General features: G+C 36.3%; 1 protein-coding gene across 1 annotated transcript in view; it reads right to left on the bottom strand.

The window, feature by feature from the left end:
- The window catches only part of UBR3 (ubiquitin protein ligase E3 component n-recognin 3 (putative)), a 225,364-nt gene that overhangs the window by 91,403 nt on the left and 108,154 nt on the right, over nucleotides 1-25,807 (bottom strand). Inside the window, 5 exon segments of the mRNA XM_021076503.1 lie at nucleotides 2,797-2,885; nucleotides 11,112-11,572; nucleotides 13,374-13,547; nucleotides 17,340-17,444; nucleotides 21,136-21,277. Of these exon segments, the coding sequence (XP_020932162.1) occupies nucleotides 2,797-2,885; nucleotides 11,112-11,572; nucleotides 13,374-13,547; nucleotides 17,340-17,444; nucleotides 21,136-21,277 (971 nt within the window).

Here is a 25,807-nt window from a genome sequence, read left to right as displayed (position 1 = left end):
AAGATAGCTATACTAGTTATGAAGAAAATCATAGGAAAATTTTTTTCTCGGAGCTTTAGATATATGAATCTTCAGACTGAAAAGGCCCATTAAGTACTAAGGAAAAGGAAAAAAGATCCACCTAGATATGCCATAAAACTTCAGATCTCAAAACAATTATAAAAATGTCACGGGAGGAGTTCCCAGTGTGGCTCAGTGGTTAATGAATCCGACTAGGAACCATGAGGTTGCGGGTTCGATCTCTGCCCTTGCTCAGTGGGTTAACGATCCGGCGTTGCCGTGAGCTGTGGTGTAGGTCGCAGACACGGCTCGGATCCCGAGTTGCTGTGGTTCTGGCGTAGGCTGGCAGCTACAGCTCCGATTCAACCCCTAGCCTGGGAACCTCCATATGCCGCGGGAGCGGACCAAGAAATGGCAAAAGGACAAAAAAAAAAAAGTCACAGGAAGGGGAAAAAAAATGCTCACATACAAAGGAATAAGAATCAAACTACCGCCATACTTCTTATTAAATGAATGGTAAAAGACAAGAAGTACTGCTGTAACAGACATGACAATATGCATCAGTGGGTAATTCTACATTCATCCAAATGAACAATCAAGCATGAGAACAAACTAGAGTCCCATGCAGAAATATAAAGAATCAGAAAGTTTAGCTTCTAGCACAAACATTATTGAGACTATACTTGAGGCTGCACTCCAATAAAACAAGACCCCCAAGAAGACCTTAGATAAAATGCAAGAAACCCCAGATCAGCCCTAAAAGAGGAAAATCCCAAGGTAATGGCTGTACAGCATTCCTACAGAGCAAGCAGACCAGACTGAAAGAGAATTCCATGCAAAGGACAGTATGATTGAGTGGGCAGAATAAAAGGGCTATCATAGAGGCATATTATTTAAGAAAAAAGACAGGTAGAAACTTTAGGAAAAACAAAAGACACTACAGCAAACTAATGGTCAAAATAGAAATGAGAAAAGACTGGTATGGTTTGACCAGTTGTGAGACTATAAGAAACAAGGCTATATACTAAATTAAATCTCTTTAAAGTGGACTAGGAGTCAGGCCACTGAATTCAAAAAAAAAAAAAAAAAAAAAAAAAGTAAATGAACATTATTTAGCCCTGTACCCAACAACATTCAAAAAGTCATCTTAACTGCTTTTCAACTTTTAGAATCAACCTTTGGATGGAAGACACAACTGTAACTGCAAAACAAAATGTTAGCCACCTTAATTTAAAAGAATACAACTAACTAATAAGAGGCAGGAGGTAGAGGAGTTCCTGCTGTGGCTCAACAGTTTAAGGACCTGACACTGTCTCTGTAAGGATGGAGGTTCCACTCCTGGCCTGGCTCAGGGGGTTAAGGATCCAGCATTGCCACAGGTGTGGCATAGGTTGCAGATGCAACTCAGATCTGGTGTTGGAACTGCAGCTCCAGTTTGACACCTGGCCCAGGAACTTCCAAACATGGCACAGGTGCAGCCATAAAATTAAAAACAAACAAATAAACAAACAAAAAAGGCAAGAGGTAGAAATGAGGAGAAGAAAAATGAAATATAGGGATGTTTATTAGTTCATTTTATATGAAGGGGTATGAAGAAACTGACTGTAGATAGAACAATAAATAGATATTACAATTATCTTTAATGTGTAAAAACCAAAAAAATGTAATTATCAGTTTTGGGAAAGAAGGAAAAGAAGATAACATGGAGAAAGAGAAAGTATTGTCAGTGAACTAAATCCTCATCTTTCATATGAGAATGTCAACTGATACTATAAGCAGAATGTTGTATACTTTATATCAAAGTTATATCCTCATCATAAACTCTACTGTTAATGGTTTAGAACATGGTATGCTGAGTCTGGATTAACCCCCTTCCCCACACTTGTAAATGTTGGTTATGCGTGCTTATGTGCACATAAGTGCATGAGAATGTACATGCATGTTGGAATGCACATATGCATATATATTTTAACTAAAGGCATGACTCTAATATATTTTCTTTCAGTATTTTTTTCTAAAAGTAAACAAAAAAAGAAGGAAGGAAGGAAAGAGAAAGAAAGAAAGAAAGAAAGAAAGAAAGAAAGAAAGAAAGAAAGAAAGAAAGAAAGAAAGAGGAGAAAGAAAGAAAGAAAGAAAAAGAAAGGAAAGGAAAAAAAGAAAAAAAAATCACTGAACTGTAAGAAGTAGTCATGGAAGGACTACCCTGGTTAACTGAAGACTGAGATTAACTGAGATTTAATCTATTTCTCCAATGTTTGTAAAAGATTATTCATAGCAATCTACCATCATACAGGAAAATGGCATCCCCTCTCATTGTATAAATGCTAAGGCTAATCCTAATGGAGGTGACAAGTGCACCTGATTTTAAGAAACAGTGAAGGGGTAGCAGAAGGAAGATGACACTAAGAGTATCTGATAAGTATTTTCAGGATCTTAGAATAATTTCACAAGAAAAAATCAAAGTAAGTAAATGCATATTGGTGAAGCTAACAGATCTAAAGTTCATAGAAGAGACCAGCAGGAGAACACTGCATTGCTACCAACAGGAAAAACTTCTTAACTTCAGCTGTTCAACAACAGAATGGAATATCTAAAAAGTATGATCTTTCATCACTCTATGGTTTAAATAAAGGCCAGAAATTATCTATCTGTAATGTTTAAAAGTAGTGGATGATTAAACTAGATATACATAATCCCTAATGTAATAACTACAAGTATGAGAGTTCTAAACTAATAAATTTTGACTTACCAACATCTACAAGTATGAGAGTTCTAAACTAATAAATTTTGACTTACCAACATCCATTGCAGTTTCCATGAAGCTTTTCTGTCGTGAAGCAAACTCTGCAAGCAATTTCTGCTGCCTCTCTCTAGCCTTTTGTCGCCTAGATCAAATGGAAATGAAGTGATAAATACCAGACATGCTAAAGACTCATCTACTATCTTTAAGGAGTATATAAATGTATGAAAAGCCCCTGACAGTTACAAACAACCAATTTTCTATATTATGTATTAAATTTCATGTAAAATTTTAAGGATTCTGCTGCTTTAAAATGGTTTGAAAATCACTGGGCTTAAAAAGGTAAAAGTAAAAGATTTACTTTAAAATGTGAAATAATAATTAAAGTAGATAGAAAATTTGGATGTCCAGCAATACAATTCCCTAAATATACGTCAGTTCATAGCTATAACAAGAAGTGTTTTAGCAAGAAACTCACAAGTTAACCCCAGGCACAAATAATAGCATACTGGTTGCTAGAAGAAACTTTATATTAAATAAGCTGTGAACAAAGTTTAAAAGATAATAGATTTACTGTTACCTTAAAAATAGATCTCTCCTGAAAGACAATTTGCAAAAAGCCAAGAGGGTTCCCAGTTTGCACTAGGAGGTAATTCAAGTTTGGTTTATTTTGTTTGAAGTAAAAGAACATGAAAGAGTCTCAAATACAACATAAAGAATAAAACTATATTAAGCATAAATACTCCTATGGATAAGTTCACTTTATTCTATTTATTAATTATCCCTTATCTACTTCCAAAGAGTACTTTAATTTGTGGCTAATTGCAAAAAAAAAAAAAATGGCTATAACATAAGAAGAAGAAAATAAAAGTGAACTAATAAAAAAAGGAGATAGGCTTCCTTAGGTTTAGAGATGTTAATAATACTAATAAGCAAAAAATTCTATCCTCATCAAGGTAAGGTTAATATTGTAATTTAAAATGAAAGAGGGAGTTCCTGTTACGGTGCAGTGGAAACGAAGCCTACCAGGAACCATGAGTTAAAATATAATATGGGGGAGTTCCCATCGTGGCTCAGTGGTTAATGAATCCAACTAGGATCCGTGAGGTTGCGGGTTGGATCCCGGCCTCGCTCAGTGGGTTAAGGATCCGACGTTGGCATGAGCAGTGGTGTAGGTCACAGATGCAGCCTGGATCTGGCATTGCTGTGGGTGTTGCATAGGCAGCTGTAGCGCCGATTCGACCCCTAGCCTGGGAACCTCCATATGCCATGGGAGCAGCCCTAGAAAAGACAAATAATAATAATAATTTGAGATTCACCTACGAAAATTCACTTCATTATGTATTTTATTTACAACTCTTATTTCTAATACTGTTTTTAAGCCAAAATATCATTATTCAGGTTGATCATTCACCTTATTCATCAAACTTAACTCCCAATGATGTAGGCCATTTTCAAAAAATTAAAAATGACTCCTGCCCTCTCTATCCTTCCTGAATATGGAAGGTGGTACAGCAGCCTAGGACTGGGTAACAAGACCCAACAGCCTGGCATAGGAGAGCATTCATGTAGGGAAAAGTTACAAGAAACAGGTTACATACAAGAGAACTAATCAGTAAGTAATACATATTAAGGATTATAGAAGCCAGGTTTCTCACTACAGGAGGAGAGAGTTACAATTACGAAAAGAGAGAAAACAAGAATAAATGCTATGATGTTGGATTAGAATTGGAATTATCAGGTTGAACTCATAGTCACAGTTGTTGTATGTGTGTGGTATTGTCTGTTTTTGTTTTTTTGGCTGCCCCACAGCACATGTAGTTTCCAGGCCAGTGGATCCCATTGCACCACAATGGAAATTCCATAGTCACAGTGTTTAATACCTCTCTCTCCCCTCTCTCCAGCCCACCTCCCTCTCTCTCTCCCTCTTGTTCCCCCTCCCCCATCTCTCTCTCTCTCTCACACACAAACATACACACACACACACACACACACACGCGTGCCTGAGAAATTCTGCCCACTAAAAAGGTCTATGACTATCTATATATACTTCATTAGATACTTCATTAGAATGAGCACATGAATTGTGGTTTCCAAAAATCATTCTCTACTAAAAGTAACCAAGACTCTGGAAAAAATGGCTAATACCAAACACAAGATGAACCTAGGCTCCCTTCCTGACTCATAAAATATGAAAATACTCAAAGAACGGTGGGGATAAAACAAAGGGACACAGAAACATGCTTGAAGGGACTCCCACTAGTCAAATCTAGAATAATTTGAGCATCAAAATGATTAACAAGTAGTTCCCATCATGGCTCAAGGGAAAGGTTTCTGACTAGTAACCATAAGGACACAGGTTCAATCCCTGGCCACACTCAGTGGGTTAAGGATATGGTGTTGCAATGAGCTGTGGCATAGGCCATACACAAGGCTCAGATCTGGTGTTGCTGTGGCTGTGGAGCAGGCCAGCAGCTATAGCTCTGATTTGACCCCTTGCCTGGGAACTTTCATATGCCGCAAGTGCGGCCCTAAAAAACAAACAAAAAAAAACAAAAAACAAACAACAAAAAAAAGATTTATAAGCATATGAAGATACAGTTATAAACCACAAAACGAAATAGTAATCCACAACTCCAAACTGATTATAAATAAATGAATAAATTGAACATTGATGACAAAAAGGATACTGCAGCATTTCAAAGTATCTCTCCACAAATCATAAACAGGGAAAAGGAAGGAAAGTTACAAAGGGTAATTTGACTTGAATTGAAGAAGTCTTAGGGACACTCCCTTGATCAAGTGATCAAAGTTAATCATTACAAATGAAAAAATTAAAAGCATATGACACCTGATGGGACGTACTCAAAACAGTAATACATTCTTGATAAATATCTCAAAGATATATAACCAGAATCTAAACCTAATGGGAACCAGACAAGCCCAACTTGAAGGGTCATTCCACAGTGTTTACTGCCCTGTAATCTTCAAAAGTGCCAAGGTCAAGAAAATAAAGGAAATATTGAGAAAACTATTCCACACTGAAGGAGACCAAACAGACATGACAATTAAATGCAATGAGTGATTCTGGACTGGATCTTTTTGCTCTAAAAAACATTATCGTAACAACTGTCAGAACTTGGGATCTCAGGATTTTATCATACTATGTAAAATGTTAATTCCCTTATTTTGAAAGGCATATTGTGATTATGTAAGAAAATGCCTTTATTTCTAGAAAATACACACTAAAATATTCCAGGGTAAAGGAACTCACTCTGAAATGATCCAGAGAATTCTTTATATTAGCCTTCAAACACTTGTGTAAGTTTGAGATTTCTTCAAAATAAAAAGGCTTTAAAAATTAAATCCATCCTCGAAGGAAAAAACTTTGCCATCAAGGAAGAAATGGAAATAAAAATGTGCTAGACTATTCACAATAGCCAGGACATGGAAACAACCCAAATGTCCATCGACAGATGATGGGATTCGGAAGATGTGGTATATATACACAATGGAATACTACTCAGCCATAAAAAAGAATGCCATAATGCCATTTGCAGCAACATGGATGGAACTAGAGAATCTCATACTGAGTGAAATGAGCCAGAAAGACAAAGACAAATACCATATGATATCACTTATAACTGGAATCTAATATCCAGCACAAATGAATATCTCCTCAGAAAAGAAAATCATGGACTTGGAGAAAAGACTTGTGGCTGCCCGATGGGAGGGGGAGGGAGTGGGAGGGATCGGGAGCTTGGGCTTATCAGAGACAACTTAGAATAGATTTACAAGGAGATCCTGCTGAGTAGCATTGAGAACTTTGTCTAGATACTCATGTTGCAACAGAACAAAGGGTGGGGGGAAAAATGTAATTGTAATGTATACATGTAAGGATAACTTGATCCCCTTGCTGTACAGTGGGAAAATAAATAAATAAATAAATAAATAAATAAATATAAAAATAATACATCCCCCCCCCAAAAAAAATGTGCTAGAGATGCTAAATGACCTATGAGACACAGGAGATCTCCAAAAAATGTCTAAATAATAATAGCACTGATAGAATACGTGTTTGTTCTCCTATACTTTGTAATCTTATAAGTTTCAGTATGTTTCTTTAATTAAAAGAGTAAGTTACAGAGTTCCCATCATGGCTCAGCACTAATGAATTTGACTAGTAACCATGAGGATACAAGTTCGATCCCTGGCCTCGCTCATTGGGTTAAGGATCTGGTGTTGCTGTGAGCTGTGGTGTAGGTCACAGATACGGCTTGGATCTGGCGTTGCTGTGGCTGTGGTGTAGGCAGGCACTATAACTCTGATCCAACCCTTAGCCTGGGAATCTCCATAGGTTGCAAGTGGGGCCCTTAAAAGACCAAAAAAGAAACCACCACCAAAAAAACCCCAGTGAGTTATGCACTCAATAGCTCACCTTTAAATATGTCCATGTAGGAGTTCCCATTTTGGCTCAGTGGAAACGAATCTGACTAGCATCCATGAAGATGCAGGTTCAATCCCTGGCCTCACTCAGCGGGTTAAGGATCTGGTGTTGCCATGAGCTATGGTGTAGGTCGCAGATGCAGCTCGGATCTGGTGTTGCTGTGGCTGTGGCACAGGCCAGAAGCTACAGCTCCGATTTGACCCCTAGCCTGGGAACCTCCATATGCTGCAAGTGCGGCCCTAAAAAGAAAAAAAAGAAAAAAAAATGAAATAAATGTCCATGTACATTTAGAATACACACCCATAAAATATTTCAAATAACAAATCTAATTATCAGACTAAGCAAACCTCAAATATAATTAATTGGCACTAGTATTAAAATTCATTTGTATTCTGGAATTAAGTAAACTCAGATAATTGTTACTTTTTTTTTTTTTTTTTGTCTTTTTAGGGCCACACCTATAGCATATGGAAATTCGCAAGTGAAGCACTGAATCAGAGCCCTAGCCACCAGCCACAGCCACACCAAAGTCGAGCTACATCCACAACCTACCCTGCAGCTTACAGCAGCACCAGATCCTTAACCCACCAAGCGAGATCAGGGATCAAGCCCACATTCTCATGGATACTAGTCGGGTTCTTAATCCTCTGAGTCACAATGGGAACTCCATAGCTGTCACACCTTGATTTTGGTGTTGTGATACTCTGGGCAGAAAACCCAATCAACAATGTGACTTCAACAAAAACAACGTGCAAATAAATGGGTGCTGTTTAAATTTCTTTTTGGTGAGGGGGGCTGTACTGGTGGCATGTGGAAGTTTCCAGGCCAGGAATCAAATCCATGCCACAGCAGTAACAATGCAAGATCCTTAACCCACTGTGCCACAAGAAAACTCCTTACACTGCTTTTAAGAAATGAATTTCACCAGAAGTTTTCTATGATTTCCAGAAAAGGAATGTCACTGTTATTTTTCCCTTGTGAATGTTTTCTTTTTTTTTTTTATGGTCACACCCACTGCCTGTGGACGTTCCCAGCCCAGGGACTGAATCCAAGCTGCAGCTGTGGCATGTCACAGATGCAGCACTGCTGGATACTTTAACCCACTGCACTGGACCAGGGATTGAAACTGTGACTTCACAGTGAACTGAGCCACTGCAGTTGGATTTTTAACCCACTATGGCACAGTGGGAACTCCAGTTTTTTTCTTAGGTTATTCCTTTCTAAAATCAGGCATAAATGTGAATAAACCTTAACAAAAAAACACATTCACACAACTCAGGAATTTTCCATTATGACCTCAGGGGTAGAGTCACTGAGGTTGCATATTATTATATCCTTCTAAGATTTTCTACCTGTATTCTGTTTTCTATGGAGTTTACTATGACAGTGATGCCAAATTTGTCTACAGGTGGGTATTTGGGCATAGATCATCATTAAGTGTTTATGAACTGTTCTGCCTTTATAGCAAAACTTAATCCAAAACCCAAAATAAACTGAGAAACAATGTGAGAAGCAAAGTGAGATTCAAACAGATTCATTTAATACTTAGCTGTCTGCTTAGAACTAGTTTCAAGTCCTTCTCAGTATTATCACCACTCAAAGGAAACAAAGCTTGGGAGTTCCCATCGTGGCCCAGTGGTTAACAAATCCGACTAGGAACCATGAGGTTGCGGGTTCCATCCCTGACCTTGCTCAGTGGGTTAAGGATTCGGCGTTGCCATGATCTGCAGTGTAGGTCGCAGATGTGGCTCAGATCCTGCGTTGCTGCGGCTGTGGTGTAGGTCGACAGATACAGCTCCAATTAGACCCCTAGCCTGGGAAGCTCCATATGCCGAGGGAGTGGCCCTGGAAAAAGGCAAAAAGACACACACACAAAAGGAAACAAAGCTCATTACAAAAAAAAAAAAAAACACTTCAAAAATTTCTAGGATATTATTTATTACAACAGCATTACAACCTTTGTAAAAACAGCATCTGAACTATGTCCTCATCTATTATGAGTGATAATATCCTTTTTTTTTTTTTTTTTTGTCTTTTGTCTTTTGTTGTTGTTGTTGTTGTTGCTATTTCTTGGGCCGCTCCCACAGCATATGGAGGTTCCCAGGCTAGGGGTTGAATCGGAGCTGTAGCCACCGGCCTACGCCAGAGCCACAGCAGCGCGGGATCCGAGCCGCGTCTGCAACCTACACCACAGCTCACGGCAACGCCGGATCGTTAACCCACTGAGCAAGGGCAGGGACCGAACCCGCAGCCCCATGGTTCCTAGTCGGATTCGTTAACCACTGCGCCACGACGGGAACTCCCATAATATCCTTTCTTAAAAAAAAAAAAAAGACATTATTTTATAGCCAAAATGAAAGATGACCAGTTTAAAGGAAGTTTACAAAAATAAAAATTTTATCCTCTTTTTCATCTTACAATTTTATCTGGATCTATTAAATTCTAGGCAGCTACTAACTCAAAATTAATGAACTTTCATCTAAATTATATAATTACTCCTATTCATAAAGTACTATGAGAAATAGGAACTCTCCTAAATTCTTAACGTATTAAAGCCTTTTGTGTACACTTTTATTATAAATTATCTATAACAAAATTATGTCAGAAATGATGTATAACTATATATGACTAAATCTGCTCCAGATACAGTTACAAGGATGACTCCTAACTATCCAATCAAGTGGGACTCACAATCAAAATGAACTTTTGCTCCATTTTAACAATCTTTTTTCTTTAGGTCCGCATCTGTGGCATATGGAAGTTCCCAGGCTGGGGTCAAATAAGAGCTGTAGCTGCCGGCCTATGCCACAGCCACAGCAACACTAGATCCAAGATGTGCCTGTGACCTACACCACAGCTCATGGAAATACCAGATCCTTAAGCCACTGAGTGAGGCCAGAGATTAAGCCCACATCCTCATGATACCAGTCAGGTTCGTTAAAACTAAGCCACAAGGGAACTCCAGCATTTAACAATCTTGATATGTTTCTTCCTATCTGAACCTCCTCCTCTAATGTCTCTCTTAAGCCACTCTCTGCAGTTTTCCTCCTATCCTCTAGCAATCTCTTTTGAGTCACCTTTGTAGGTACCCCTTCCCCAGTCATTCTCTTTAATGTTTTTCCCTTCAGTTTTATATTGTTCCCATCTTCTTACTGTACATACGCTTCCATATACAAGACTTTATTAACTATGTGCCAAAATCTGTAGCTTCAACTGGGAATTCTCACCTAAGCCTCTAACCCTCTTTCTAACTAGACATCTTCACCTGCATAACTTCCTTAAAGGCAGTAATGTACACAACTGAGCATATCAATTTTGCTTCTAAGCCTGAGCCTCCTCCTAGTCTCCTTTATCCTGATACACAGGAACACCATCCAAAAATAAATAAATAAAAAGGTTTTATAAATGTTTTGATTTTACAACAAATTAAAAGCAACCTAAAATTCCAAACGCTAAAACCATAAGTATGTTTTAAAATACTACTTGCTTAATGATTTGTGATCATATACTGTAAGGATTGGAAAGGACCAAAAGAAACTAAAACAATCAAATTTTTGAGAAACATTAAATTTTCTATTCTCATTTAGAGTTGAATTAATAATAGTTTTTGAAAATAGTAGGAGAATTATTAGATTCCCCACACTAATAACAGAAATAGCAATTTTTCCAAAGAGGCCTACAAACTTAGGGTTGTAATTTCATGTTGGGATCAGAAACTCTTGTCTTCATAGCCCATCTAACTCTACTGCACAAGCAATGACTATCTTTGGTCTCATTTATCTTGCAAATTAATCAGCTATGATTAGAGCTGTAATAATTCAAGTGATTAGCCTCAGATTGCCACACGGTGGAGGGGTGGGGAGGGAGATAAAAAACCTTCAACTGTACCATACATAAGTTTAAAGCATTACAAATAAAAATTACCTTTCTTCTTTGTCCAGTGTTTTCTTCTCTGCTGCAGTGATTTTTTTGGGTGGCACAGGAGGGGTTACTTTTCTACATATCTCTTCAATGATGCGTTTGTTCATTCTGCTTTGCAATGCAGCTTTTAGTAAAATTCTTTCTACTGCAGTTATACCATCTCCATGACTATATTTAGGAATTTCTGGTTGGATTAAAACTTCTATGTCATCCAGCCAAGGAGGGTAGTAGGAGTTTTGTTTTCCTGAGAGTTTGTGGTGAAGTTTAATTAACAAAGACAATATGCTTTCTTTAATTTCCAGAATGGCTGTAGTTAACTGTGGACCTGAACCAGGAGCAGACCATTTACTTGAAGTTTTAGGACGAACCACCTGATTTGCTTCATTGTTATTGCGATTGATGATCTCCTGAAACTTCTTTCTACGTTCTGCCACTAAGCTGAAAACTTGAGCTGTACCAGAATTCTACCATTCAAAAGCGAAAGACAGAAAAATCAAAAGAAGTTACTCAATGTCAACTTCAAAAACATACTAGTACTATATTTTTGAAAGAAAATGTTTAAATTTTCATCTACAGATTTAACAGATGTGCTCTTTAAGTAAATCTGTCTCTTCACTTTTCTGACGTATACTTAGTCCCACTCAATCTGGAAACAACAATGAGGAGAAAGGTGATTGTCCACAGTAATACCTCTTTTGCAATCTCCAAGGAAAATAAACAAAGCTTGAGTAGTATCCACAGCCATATTAAAGAGGAATCATAAACTAACTTCATCAGCCTACAGGAATAAAGCTATTCTAGCCAATATTCATCAAAAATACTATACTCTTCACTAATTTCTACAAGATCATTATATCTTCTGCTTAAGAAAACTATAAATTACTTTTTTCCAAAGTAATGAATCAGAACTGCTAATTAATTTCATTTTTAGGGCATTTCCAAAGTTGAAAATTACTTCCAATATAAATGCTTAAAGTTATTACTAAAATGAAATATAAAGATGAAAAATCAAGTTGACCTGTTTCATATTTAAATATCATTATAATTTGTTATTTGAACAGATCTTTTGTAACTATTTTTCTCAATAATTTACCTTCTAAATAGCCTTATTGCAAAAGTAGTAAAACTGCATTAGGGCTCTTAGAAATCATCTTTTAATGAAATCCATTAAACTGACCTGTATCTTAATTAATTTTTTAAGCAAGAATAGAAAGGATACTGCAATATCAGTTGAGCTTTTATGAGCTAAATTGTAATATACATTATGTTTTTAACATTTAAGCTGTTTTTCAAAGTACTCTCTACCAGCATTAGAGGCAAAAGTTGTCTCTTTTAGATTCCAATATTTTGATCAGAATTCTTGGTCTTCATAGCAAAAACATATTGCTAAAGTCAAAGAAAGCTACTACAAATTGACTCTACTACAAGCAATGTCTAATTCAAAGTTCTTTACTCACAAAAATCTAAACTGTAGAGATTACACGTATTTAAGTTTAGATACTTGCCATGACATTTCAAGAATTTTCATTTCAGCTTTTTATACATTAATTAAGCTACATGCAATGAGAGGGCTGATTTTTAAAATAAGTCCAAATACACACTATATGGAGTTTTCAGATTTCTGTGGACTTATTTTATCAAACTTAACTGCCATAGAAGCAAAAACAAAAAAAGTGAATGGACATGCCACCAGCAATTAAAGACTAAATTTATTTTGATTTAGGCAACAGTCGTTCATTTTTAAGATGTTAGTAACAATGCTAAATGTAAACAGACCAAAGTGTGCCACTTATAACCGGTGCAAAATACTAACACTACTATGAAAAACCCACTATTAAGTATACAGTATTATTTTCCACATTCAATAATATGAATTTTCTTAAAAATTAAGCCTAAATTACTACATTTAAAAAACACACACATGTTAAAGAAACTTTTTTAATCTACCATATTAATTAAACACACACATATACACACAAATACTTCAATGTCTGTCCTCATTTCCAGTTAAAGCCATATTGCTAGTTAATGTAAACATCATGTGCATCTACCTCTCTTTGAAGAACTCTGGGCCTTCGTGAACTCTGGTAGATTAAAGGAAAAAGGTGAGTGAGGCAGAAGTTGATTAGATATATCAGAGGCAATAAAAGACAATTTAAATTTATCTACAACCACATTTATTTTTCTATTGAATTATGATGGTATATCTAAATGATACATCCCAACATAACAAAGTCTTTCTTTTTTTATTTCTTTTACACTTACTTGTAAAGAACCCAAGCTATCAGAGCTGGTACTTGCAGGTGAGTCTCTCTTCACTTCCGGAGCAGTCTCTGGAACTCTTACTCTAACATAGTTTATAAAGTGTCGCATGTTCGATACTAAGTTACTACCAGGAAACCAACTGTCATGACAACGTTCTGGTCCACATACTGATGCCTAAAACATAAACATGATGAATATCAAACCCTGCCAATCATGGCCAAGGTACAATGAAGATGTAAAAAGCCCAAATAATAGTCCACCATGGTGCTGGGAAAACTGGACAGCTGCATGTAAATCAATGAAACTAGAACACACCCTCATACCATGCACACAAAAAAACCCCTCAAAATAGCTTAAAGACTTAAACATAAAACATGACACCAGAAAACTCCTTGGAGTTCCCATCATGGCTCAGTGGTTAACGAATCTGACTAGGAACCATGAGGTTACGGGTTCAATCCCTGGCCTCTTTCAGTGGGTTAAGGATCCGGCTATGCCATGAGCTGTGGTGTAGGTTGCAGACGCGGCTCAGATCCCAAGTTGCTGTGGCTCTGGCGTAGGCTGGTGGCTACAGCTCTGATTAGACCCCTAGCCTGGGAACCTCCATATGCCATGGGAGTGGCCCAAGAAATGGCAAAAAGACAAAAAAAAAAAAAAAAGAAAAGAAAAGAAAACTCCTAGGAGAGAACATAAGCAAAAACATTCTCTGATTCTCTGACATAAACCATATAAATGTTTTCTTAGTTCAGTCTCCCAAGGCAACAGAAATAAAAACAAATATAAGTAAATGGGACCTAATCAAACTTAAAAGCTTTTGCACAGCAAGAGCAACCATTAAAAAAACAAACAAACAAACAAAAAACAAAACAAAAAAAACCCCACAACCTACGGATAGGGAGAAAACAGCTGCAAATGTTGCAAATGACAAGGGCTTAGTCTCCAAAATGTACAAACAACTCATACAACTCAATAACAAAAAAGCAAACCCAATCAAAAAGTGGGCAGAAGACCTAAGTAGGACATTTCTCCAAATTAGGTACATGGATGGCCAATAGGCACATGCAAAAATGCTCAACATCATTAATTATTAGAGAAATGCAAATCAAAACTACAATGAGATACCACCTCACATCAGTCAGAATGGTCATCATTAAAAAATCTACAAAAAAAAATCTACAAATAACAAATGCTGGAGAGGGCGCGAAGAAAAGGGAATGTAAACTGATACAATCACTATGGAGAACAGTATGGAGGTTCCTTTGAATACAGAACTACCACATAATCCTGCAATCCCATTTCTGGGTACATATCCAGACAAAATTATAATACAAAAAGATACATGCACCCACATGTTCATAGCAGCACTATTCACAATAGCCAAGACATGGAAACAACCCAAATGTCTACCAACGGATGCATTAAGAAGATATGGTACATATATACAATGGAATACCACTCACCATAAGAATCAATGAAATAATGCCATTTGCAGGAACACAGATGCAACTAGAAGTTCTATTACTAAGTGAAGTAAGTCAGAAAGAGAAAGACAAATCCATTTGATATCCCTTATATGCGGATCTAAAATTTGGCACAAATGAACCTATCTATACAACAGAAACAGACCCACAGACATAAGAGAACAGACTTGTGGTTGCCAAAGGGGAGTGGGGCAGGAGTGGGATGACTGGGAATTTGGGGTTAGTATATTTAGAATGGATAAGCAATGAGGTCCTACTGAATAGCACAGGGAACTATATTCAGTCTCTTGAGAAAGACCATGATGGAAGATAATATAAAAAAGGGAATATTATATATTTGTTTGACTGGGTCGCTTTGCTGAACAGCAGAAAATAGCACAACATTATAAATCAATTATACTTTAATAAAACTTAAAAAAAATGAAAAAAAAAAACTTCACTGCTTGTTATATTCCTAAATCCCTTATCATCTAATCCACAAATCACCAAGTGCTAATAGAGCCAAATGCAAATACAAAATTCAAAAACAAAATTTATTGAGACTAGTAAGGTTAAGTCCAATGGAAGTTAGCTAACCTTCTCCTGAAAAAAATACATTTTCTAATTTGGAACTATGTAGTAGAGAATATTATTCACCACTCACTAGGAATAAGTCATAATACAGTCAAATAGTGCTAATTCAGACTAATTGTGGAGGAAAGTCTGAAAAATCAGCCAAAAGTATGATTTAGTCTTAAAGGACTCTTAATGATCTTTTAACATCTATGAAAGAAGATATGTTGATTCAACTTAGACTACAAAGTACTGCCTAGTTTTTTTACTTCTTTGTTTTTGTTGCTGAGTTGTATTTTGCATTTTTGGAGGGAAAGGGTGAGGAAAATATTAAGTTATAAAATCAATTTGTAGTAACAATTACTTTTATGGAAATGATACTTCAAAAGTCCTGAAACACATTAACAGCCTGTATTCTTAAGTAATTTGAACGTTCTCCCTTATAACAATACTGACTCCGTTAACTTCAAATCTTTTTTTTTTTTTTTTGTCTTTTTGCCATTTCTTGGGCCACTCCCGCGGCATATGGAGGTTTCCAGGCTAGAGGTCCAATCAGAGCCATAGCCACCGGCCTACGCCAGAGCCACAGCAATGCCAGATCCGAGCCATGTCTGCCACCTACACCACAGCTCACGGCAACACCGGATCCTTAACTCACTGAGCAAGGCCAGGGATCGAACCCACAACCTCATGGTTCCTAGTCGGATTCGTTAACCACTGCGCCATGACGGGAACTCCATTAAATCTTTATAGAAAGAATTTGCTACTCAAAAATAATCCATAATCAAATTAGAATTTCTAGACTGAAGATCTAACATAATAATTTTTTACTAGTACTCAGTGTTATTAGCATAACACCAAAAATGTATTAACCACTTTTTTTTAGATCTATATATTATGATTTCAAATTCATTAATTGTACAGAGTTTAATGTAACTTCTAAAAGAACACATGGGAGTTCCCATCGTGGCTCAGTGGTTAACGAGTCCCACTAGTATCCACAAGGACATGGGTTCGATCCCTGGCCTTAGTCAATGGGTTAAGGATCCAGCATTGCCATGAGTTGTGGTGTAGGTTGCAGATGCAGTTCAGATCTGGCACTGCTGTGGCTGTGGTATAGGCCAGCAGCTACGGCTCCAATTCAACCCCTAGCCTGGGAACCTCTATGTGCTGCAGGTGTGGCCCTAACAAGACAAAAGATAAAAATAAAAAATAAAAAAATAGGAGTTACCGTCGTGGCCCAGTGGTTAATGAATTCGACTAAGAACCATGAGGTTGGAGTTCCCGTCGTGGCGCAGTGGTTAACGAATCCGACTAGGAACCATGGGGTTGCGGGTTCGGTCCCTGCCCCTGCTCAGTGGGTTAACGATCCGGCGTTGCCATGAGCTGTGGTGTAGGTTGCAGACGCGGCTCTGGCGTAGGCCAGTGGCTACAGCTCCGATTAGACCCCTAGCCTGGGAACCTCCATATGTCACGGGAGTAGCCCCAAAAAATATCAAAAAGACAAAAAAAAAAAAAAAAAAAGAACCATGAGGTTGCGGGTTCAGTCCCTGGCCTTGCTCAGTGGGTTAACGATCCGGCGTTGCCATGAGCTGTGGTGTAGGTTGCAGACGTGGCTCAGATCCCAAGTTGCTGTGGCTCTGGCGTAGACCGGTGGCTATAGCTCTAATTAGACCCCTAGCCTGGGAACCTCCATATGCCGCGGGAGCGGCCCAAGAAATAGCAAAAAAAAACCCAACCCCCCCCCAAAAAAAAAAAAAAAAAAAAAAAAGGAACACATGTATTTGAAGATTTAAAAAGGGCATTTTGCATCAGTTCTTAAGAAGATTTCATTTGAGTATGATGAATCCATAAATACATTTTAAGCTGACATACAACCTCTCATTAAGGCATGTCATAACTTTAATATTTAAAAATATAAAAAGCTACTTACCTCTTCATCTGATTCCTCTTCAGCTGAATTTTCAAGTCCTAATTCAATCAGATATAAAACCATGCAGAGTACATGTTCTGAAAGATTCTGATGATCCATCAAAATCTTTAAAAAGAGAAAAACGCCCCATAATTATTTTTTCCGAAAACATACTTCATTTGATTATCAAAAAACATTTCAATGTTATAGATCAAAGTAACATAGGATATATACATATATATGTGTATGTATGTGTATATAATTATGTGTATACACACAGACATATAATTCATAGTCAGATATGTAAGTAAAACTATGCATGGTGAAAAGACCAACTGAAACCAAAAAAACAGGTTCCCTTTCAAGATCACATAGTATTTTAGGCAACAGCTAGAAATATTAGTTCACTGACTTCCTAAAGGTTAACACATTAAATAATCTATTTAAACTATTATTATAAAAATAGTAGTATCTAATAAAATAATTTAACAAGAATATTTTCTATCCTAATCTGCTGATACTCTTCTCCTGATGACAAGGATATTAGATAAATAAAGTTTGTTAAATAGGATAATTCACACAAATATGCTTAGTGTAGCACATGGCATAAAATTAGGAGTACAATAATTGTTTATGGAACATTAATTTTCTTAAAATTTGTCTCTAAAATTAAAGTTCTGAGGCTGAGTATTTTGTGTGGTTGTGTAAATGTGTACACAATGTGTGGTTTATAAGGGGTGAGAAAGGAAAAAGGAATGCAAGTGGTTAGGAGAGAGGCTTCTCTCAGGAAACACTGATAAATCCGACCTATACATGGATTACACAATGCAAGCCTCACATACCTTATGCAGGACCTCAGGGCCAACCCACATGAATCACTCATTCAATATAATGTAACAAACTACTAACCAGAATATATATGAAATAAGATAAGGAAAAAGTGGCCCAGCAGCTATCATTTGGTCTTAATGCACTATAAAATAAAGGGGGGAAAAAGCCATCTAGCCAAACTATGGAAGGACTAAGAGAAAGATGTTCTGCAGGCAAGACTGCAGACATGGTAAAAGAGACCAGTCTAGGCTGAGCCTCACAGAAAATGCCCAAATGGCAGGGGGAGCTTGGAAAGGGCCTAAGTCACTGAAGAGCCAATCAACTGTGACTAAAGACTTTAAGTTCACCAACTTTCAAATGTTTATTCTGACAACTAAGAAGGCTTTTCCATTCATATTTTCTGTGGCATAGTGGTGAGGATAAACGGACTTTCAAAACTTTTTTTAAAAACCTGATTTTTCTTTTTTCTTTTTTTTTAAGGCTGCACCCATGGTATATGGAGGTTCCCAGGCTAGGGGTCCTAATAGGAGATGAAGCCATCAGCCTAAGTCACAGCCACAGCAAAGTGGGATCCAAGCCACATCTGCAACCTACACCACAGCTCATGGTAACTCCGGATCTTTAACCCACCAAGCAAGGCCTCATGGATGCTAGCTGGGCTCATTAGCTGCTGAGCTACAACAGGAACTCCAAAAAAAAACTGATTTTTCATACAAATTGTGTATATAACTAGCTATTTGACCCTGAGCAGCATCTGGCCTTAACTTTTCTCATCTTTAAAACTGGAATGATAGTCTAGAACTGTTGAGAGGGTTATAGGAATATCTGGAATTTGCTTAGTACATATCTAGCAATTGGCGTTCAACACATAGTAGGTAGGTGGTGTGGATGGTGGGAGGAGGAAGAACAGCAATAAGAGAGGACTGAGGGTGGGGAGGCAACTGTGGTCATCCTTCCTAATTCAGTACTTTCTAGGGGAGAAACCAAGGATCATCCACACATTCAGCTAGCATAAGCAATTTCATAACACAGGTTTCAGACTCCAAATGATTGCCTATCATTACTACTCAGTCTCCTCTTAAGAAATACAACATCACTAACTAAAATCAAATAAATTTCAGTTTGAAATACTGTGGCATTAAAGCTTCAAATGAGTAACTTGAAGGTTAAAGGGAAAAAAATCACTTTATTAGGCACTGCAAAAAAAAAAAAAAAGAATGATTTCTGGGGAGTTTTATTAACATGTTCTAAATTAAAGGTTTTTGATATTAAGACACATGACAGGAGATGAAATGGTTTACTGACACTGATTTTTAGAAAGTTGGCCCACCAATGCAGTGTTAAAGGTTTTTCTATTATCACTAAAGCCAGGAAAGCTATTATAAAGTGAAAATCTTGAAAAATTTATTCATAATAATCTTATACCAAATAAACAGTGACTTTCTATTTTTGATGAAATACTGTTTTTATAATAAACAAATGAAAAGTTTGAAAAAATATAACTTGAAAGAACACACTCATTTGAAGTTAGGCTTCTTTAATTTTTAAGTCATTAATTACTAACTTATTATATTCCTAAACTTTACTATCTGAAATAGTTATTTAACCTCTAAAATTTAAAAATCATATCTGAAAAATTAGAATAATAACAGAATTTCACTCATAAGGATTTTTGCTACAACTAAACAAAGTAATGCATACAAGTATACATAAGGCATTTGAAACAAAATCTGGCACTAACATTCCAAAAATATCTACTATTTGTAAAAAAACAAAACCACAAATATCCTTCTAGTAAGAAAAAAATTCTACCTTTTTTAACAAAAAAAAAACATTTTAAATCATTTTACTGAATAATTGTCCTAGAAATTAATGATAATAAACCATTCAGGATATCTTTGGAAGCACATGACTTAAAATCTTAACAGGAGCAACTTTTGCAAGTAAAATGAAAAACTGGTCATGGGGTAGAGTTAAAATGAATGGGGGTACAGAAATCTAAAAGCTATATTATTTACACAGCAAACTTTAAGAAAAAAACTAGAATGTCCAGTTAACTAAATGTATATTTTCATAAGTAATTTAAATAGTGTATATGTGGTAACTGGAAATTTGCCTAATAGGTTTACTTTTCTATTTCTTTTAATTTAATTTTTAATTTTTCAAATTCTAATTAGAAAAAAACAATATTTTCATTGTTTCTAATTACATAATGTTTATCATGTCTATAGTTACTTTATAATATCTATGGTTATTTTAACTATATGACTATAGCTTGTCTTTCATCTCTTATTCAGATTAAAACATAAAAATGTCTGCTATATATATACTCCATTATATTATGTGCACAATTTTTGAGTACACAATTAACCAAGTAACTAATTCAGTTCTGTGTGACAAGAGCCAAGAATAAAACAAATTCTAGGTAATAAGAAAGTAAAATTATCACTTTTCACTTTTCGAGTTTCTAAGGTATTTAACAAAAGAAAATTCTTAATGCTATCACATAGGAACCCATTCAAATCCCTCCAAGTCCCTTCCTCTTGATCAGAGGAAGAAAACCAAGAGAACAAGCCTAAACACAGAGTCACTGGCCTGTATGGTGCCATCTTAGTTTTGTCATTTTAGTGGATTCTGGTGATTGTGCGGTCCCTACTGTTTATTCTATTCTACTGGTAGTCACTCAATATTTCACTTGTTGTGGCACAGAAACCATAAAGAAATATTTATATCTGAAACTGCATAAGATAGTTTCTCACAAAGAATGGTGTAGCTCCATTATTTTCAACTTAGATTTGAAACTACATATAGAATACAATAGGATTCACATATATGTGATTATGACATATACTCACATCTTAAATATATAAATACACTTTGCTTTATAAATGGTACTTTTAGGTAAATATTATCCTTTAGCACTTTTATTTAAAAATTATGGAAATAAATTCTAATCTGAATCTTGTTAGTCAAATTACTACTGTACCTTGTAAAGCAGAGTGAATAGCACAATGTGTAAAGTTTTACAGTGCAAAAGTCTCATGAGACCTTTATAGCTGGGATGGAGTGCTGTCCTTTTCTTATAGGGAGGCCAGGGATTTCCAGGGAATTTCCCAGTCTGTTTTAAACTGTAAAAATAAAAAAGTAAAAGAAAACTAAAATTAGATGATAGACTCAAGATTAAGTTGTGGTTTAAATGGTGATTTATAGACATTAACTTTAGTCATATTTTCCATGTAGTACTGTTTTTAGCCAAATTGCTCAAAAATGCCAAACAAATATCTATTCTTTCCACAATGAACATATCATTTCCTTTATACTGGGTAAAAATAACTAAAGAGAGCTAAGCTAAAAATGAGAAAGAAATATGAGTAGGAAAATGCTAAAAAGAGAATACAAAATTAAATACTAAACAAAGAAATTTCCAGTTGCAACAACTGAACAAGACAGATAACCTAAAATTTTCACCACTACCAGCAACTGAGAAACCTGGATAAAAATATAAATATAGTCTTTTGAATGTGTCCTTGAACTCACAAAAAAGAAAATGGAGTTCCCCCTGGTACCAGAAGAAAAGAATTGACAACAACCACTAATACTGTGTTTGCCGATGATTTTAAAGTCCTTGTGCAGGCACACCTCAAGGTGTTAGGCTCACACAAGGCTCAGAGATGGAACTGAGATCTCACATAAAGCTAAGATCCTTGAAAACCTTTACCCTCAGTGATAGGATAATTCACAAGGAGAGATAAGAAAGTTGTCTCTTCTCTGATGGAAGAACATGCTCCCCACAAAGATGATAATTATGAACTTGTATGCAAATAAGAGCAGACTCAAAACACAAAAGGCAAAATCTGAGATAATTACACAGAGAAACTAACAAATCCACAACCATAATAAAGAATATGAATATACTTCTAACAGAATGCCCAAGAAAAGTTAATTTTTAAGAATTTTGAAGGAGTTCCTATCATGCCATAGCAGAAACAAATCCGACTAGAAACCATGAGGTTGCGGGTTCAATCCCTGGCCTTGCTCAGTGGGTTAAAGATCTGGCGTTGCCATGAGCTGTGGTGTAAGTTGCAGACGCAGCTTGGATACTTTGTGTTGCTGTGACTCTGGTGCAGGCCGGCAGCTATAGCTCCAAATGGACTCCTAGCCTGGGAACCTCCATATGCCATGGGTGTGACCCTTAAAAAAAAGAATTTTGAAGATTTTTTTAACAACACAATTAACGAGCTCGAACCAAAGACAGAGAACATCCAATAATAAGAAAATACACATAATTTTACACACAATTAGAACATTTATAAAAACTGATGAAATACTAGGATGCAAAGTAAATCTCAACAAATACCAAAAGAACTGATATACAGATGATGATAATTTGTAACAAAACAAATAAAACTAGAAATCAACTAAAAGATAATCCCAAAAAGTCAGACATGTAGATACTTTAAAACACTATGTTCTTAAAAAATTCAGAAGTCATAATTATAATAGAAGACTTAAAATATTTAGAACAGGAGTTCCCGTCATGGTGCAGCAGAAACAAATTCAACTCGGAACCATGAGGTTACGGGTTCAATCCCTGGCTTCACTCAGTGGGTTAAGGTTCCAGTGTTGTGGTGAGCTCTGGTGAAGGTCAAAGACTCGCCTTGAATCCTGTGTTTCTGTGGCTGTGGTGTAGGTCAGCAGCTGTAGCTCCAATTCAACCCCTAGCCTGGGAACTTCCATATGCCACAGATGCAGCCATAAAAAGCAAAAAAAAAAAAAAAAAATTTAGAACATAAACTATATAGAAAAAAATGTAGGATACAACAAAAGCAGTACTTGGAAGGAAATTCATAACTTCAAATGCATGTTTTTTTAAAAATCAAAAACTAAGCATCCAAGAAAAATGAGAAAATCCAAACTATGTTAAAAGAACATAATTACAAATAATAAAGGAAAAAGAATAAAATAGAAAACAAGGGGAAAAAGAAACAACAAAATCAAAGGTTGATTCTTTAAAAAAAAAAAAAAAAAAAAAAAAAAACAGTAGAACTGGAAGTCTTGTGATAAGACCAAACAAGAATAAGAGCCAGCAAAGCAGACAGGACTTTTTAAATCACTAATTAAATACTTAAGACAAAATAGAAGATTGCTTAGAAAAATGTAACTTGACAGTCACTCTCAAGAAAAAATACAAATTCTAAGCAAGACTATAACCTTTAAAAAAGTGAATCAGCCATTTAAATTATAATTTAAAAGAAAACAAAAACAAACAATACAAAACAAAAAACATGAGACCCAAGTGGTGAATAGGCAAGCTTCATCAAAACTTCAAGAAATAGTCACATCAGTAAGAATGAAGTTGGACCACTAGTTCATTCCATATGTAAATATTAACAAAGTGTATCAAAGGCTTAAATATAAGTACTAAAACTGTAAAACTCTTAGACGGAAACATAGGCATAAGTTTTTGTGACCATGGATTGATTAAGCAACAGATATGACACCAAAAGTATAAGCAGCAAAAAAACAGCTAAAATGGACTTCATCAAAATTAAAAATTTTATGCTTAAAAAGGCATGCTCAAAAAAGTGAAAAGATAACCCACAAAAATAGAATGGTAGAAAATATTTGCAAATCATATGCCTGATAAGTCTAGTATATACAATATAAAATGAGCTCTTAAAATTCAGTAACAAAAAGAAGTTTCCTTTTGGCACCACAGATTAAGGATCCAACAATGCCACTGCTATGGCTCAGGTCACTGATGAGGCACAGGTTCAGTCCCTGGCCCTGGAATTTCCATATGCCATAGGCATGGACAAAAAAGAAAAAAAAAAAATCATTAAGAAAAAGACAACTCAATTTTTAAAATGGGCAAAGGATCTGGATAGTTCTCTAAAGAAGATATGCAAATGGCCAGTAAACACATGAAAGGCTCCTAAACGTAACTGGCCATCAGAGAAATGCAAATCAAAACTAAAATTAGAGGAGTTCCCATTGTAGCTCAGCGGTAATAAATCCAACTAGTAACCACGAGGAGGTAGGTTCAATCCCTGGCCTTGCTAGGTGGGTTAAAGATCCGGCATTTCCATGAGCTGTGGTGTAGATCACAGGTACAGCTAGGATCTGGCATTGCTGTGGCTGTGGCGTAGGCCAGAGCTAGAGCTCTAATTTGACCTCTGGTCTGGGAACTTCCATATGCCACAGATGCCGTCCTAAAAAGGAAAAAAAAAAAAAACACCTAAAATTAGATATCACTTCATAAGGGTCTCAAAAGGAGAAGAGAGAAAGAGCCAGAGAAAATATCTGAACAGATAATAGCTGAAAACTTCCCTAATATGGGAAAGGAAACAGTCACTTAAGTCTAGGACATGCAGAGGAGTCCCATAAAGGATTAACCCAAGGAGGAACATGCCAAGACACATATTAATCAAACTGACAAAAATTAAAGACAAAGAGAAAATACTGAAAGCAACAAGGGAAAAGCAACAAATAACATGCAATGGAATCCACACAAGATTATCAGCTGATTTTCAGCAGAAAACTCTGTAGGCCAGAAGGAGGTGGTATAAAATGAAGAAAAGGAAAACTCTACAACCAAGAATACTCTACACAGGAGTTCCTGCTGTGGCAGTGGGTTAAGAATCTGGCATTGTCTTTGCACCAGCTCAGGGCACTGCTAAGGTGCAGGTTTGATCCCCAGCCCAGTGCAGTGTGTTAAGGATCCGACATTGCTGCAGCTATGGTGTCGGTCACAGCTGCAGCTCAGATTTGATCCCTGTCCCAGGAACTTTCCTATGCTGCAGGTGTGGCCGAAAAAGAAAAAAAAAAATATTCTACCCAGAAAGGTTCTCATTCAGATTTGGCAGAGGAATCAAAGACAAGCAAAAGCTAAAAAAATTCAGCACCACCAAACCAGCTTTACAATGCTAAAGGAACTTCTCTAAGCAGAAAAGAAAAGGCCACCAGCCAAAACAATCAAATGACAACGAAAAAGACCAAAAAAAGGAATTCCCTTTGGGGCAGAGGGTTAAGGATCCAATGTTGTCACTGCAGCAGCTCAGGTTGCTGCTGTGGCATGGGTTCAATCCCTGGCCTGGGAACTTCTGCATGCCATGGATACAGCCAAAAAGAAAGGAAAAGAAAAGAAAAAACTGCAACTAGAAACAATAAAATTACAAAAATGAGAAAGCCTACCTGTAAAGGCAAACATACAGTAAAAGCAGGAAATCATCCACACACAAATATGATATTGAAACCAGTAACCATGAGAGGAAGAGAGTATAAATGCAGGACATTTAAATTGCATTTGAAATTAAGAGATTAGCACCTTAATCATGCATATTCATAGATTGCTATACCAAAACCTCATGGTAACCACAAACCAAAAATCTATAATTGATAACACAAGAAAAAAATTAAAAAGAATCCAAACACAACACTAAAGATAGTCATCAAATCACAAAAGAAGAGAACAAAAGAAGAAAGGCGATACTACTTCACACCAACAAGAACTGCTATAAACAAAAAGACAGATAACAAGTGTTAGTAAGAATGTGGAGAAATCAGAACCCTAATGCACTGTTGGTAGGAATGTAAAATGGAGAACAGCTTTGGTAAATAGTCTGATAGTTCTTCAAACAATTAAACATAGAGTTACT

Source organism: Sus scrofa, chromosome 15 (genome assembly GCF_000003025.6).
Source record: "Sus scrofa isolate TJ Tabasco breed Duroc chromosome 15, Sscrofa11.1, whole genome shotgun sequence".
NCBI classification, from domain to species: domain Eukaryota; kingdom Metazoa; phylum Chordata; class Mammalia; order Artiodactyla; family Suidae; genus Sus; species Sus scrofa.
This window is presented reverse-complemented; position numbering and strand designations above follow the sequence as displayed.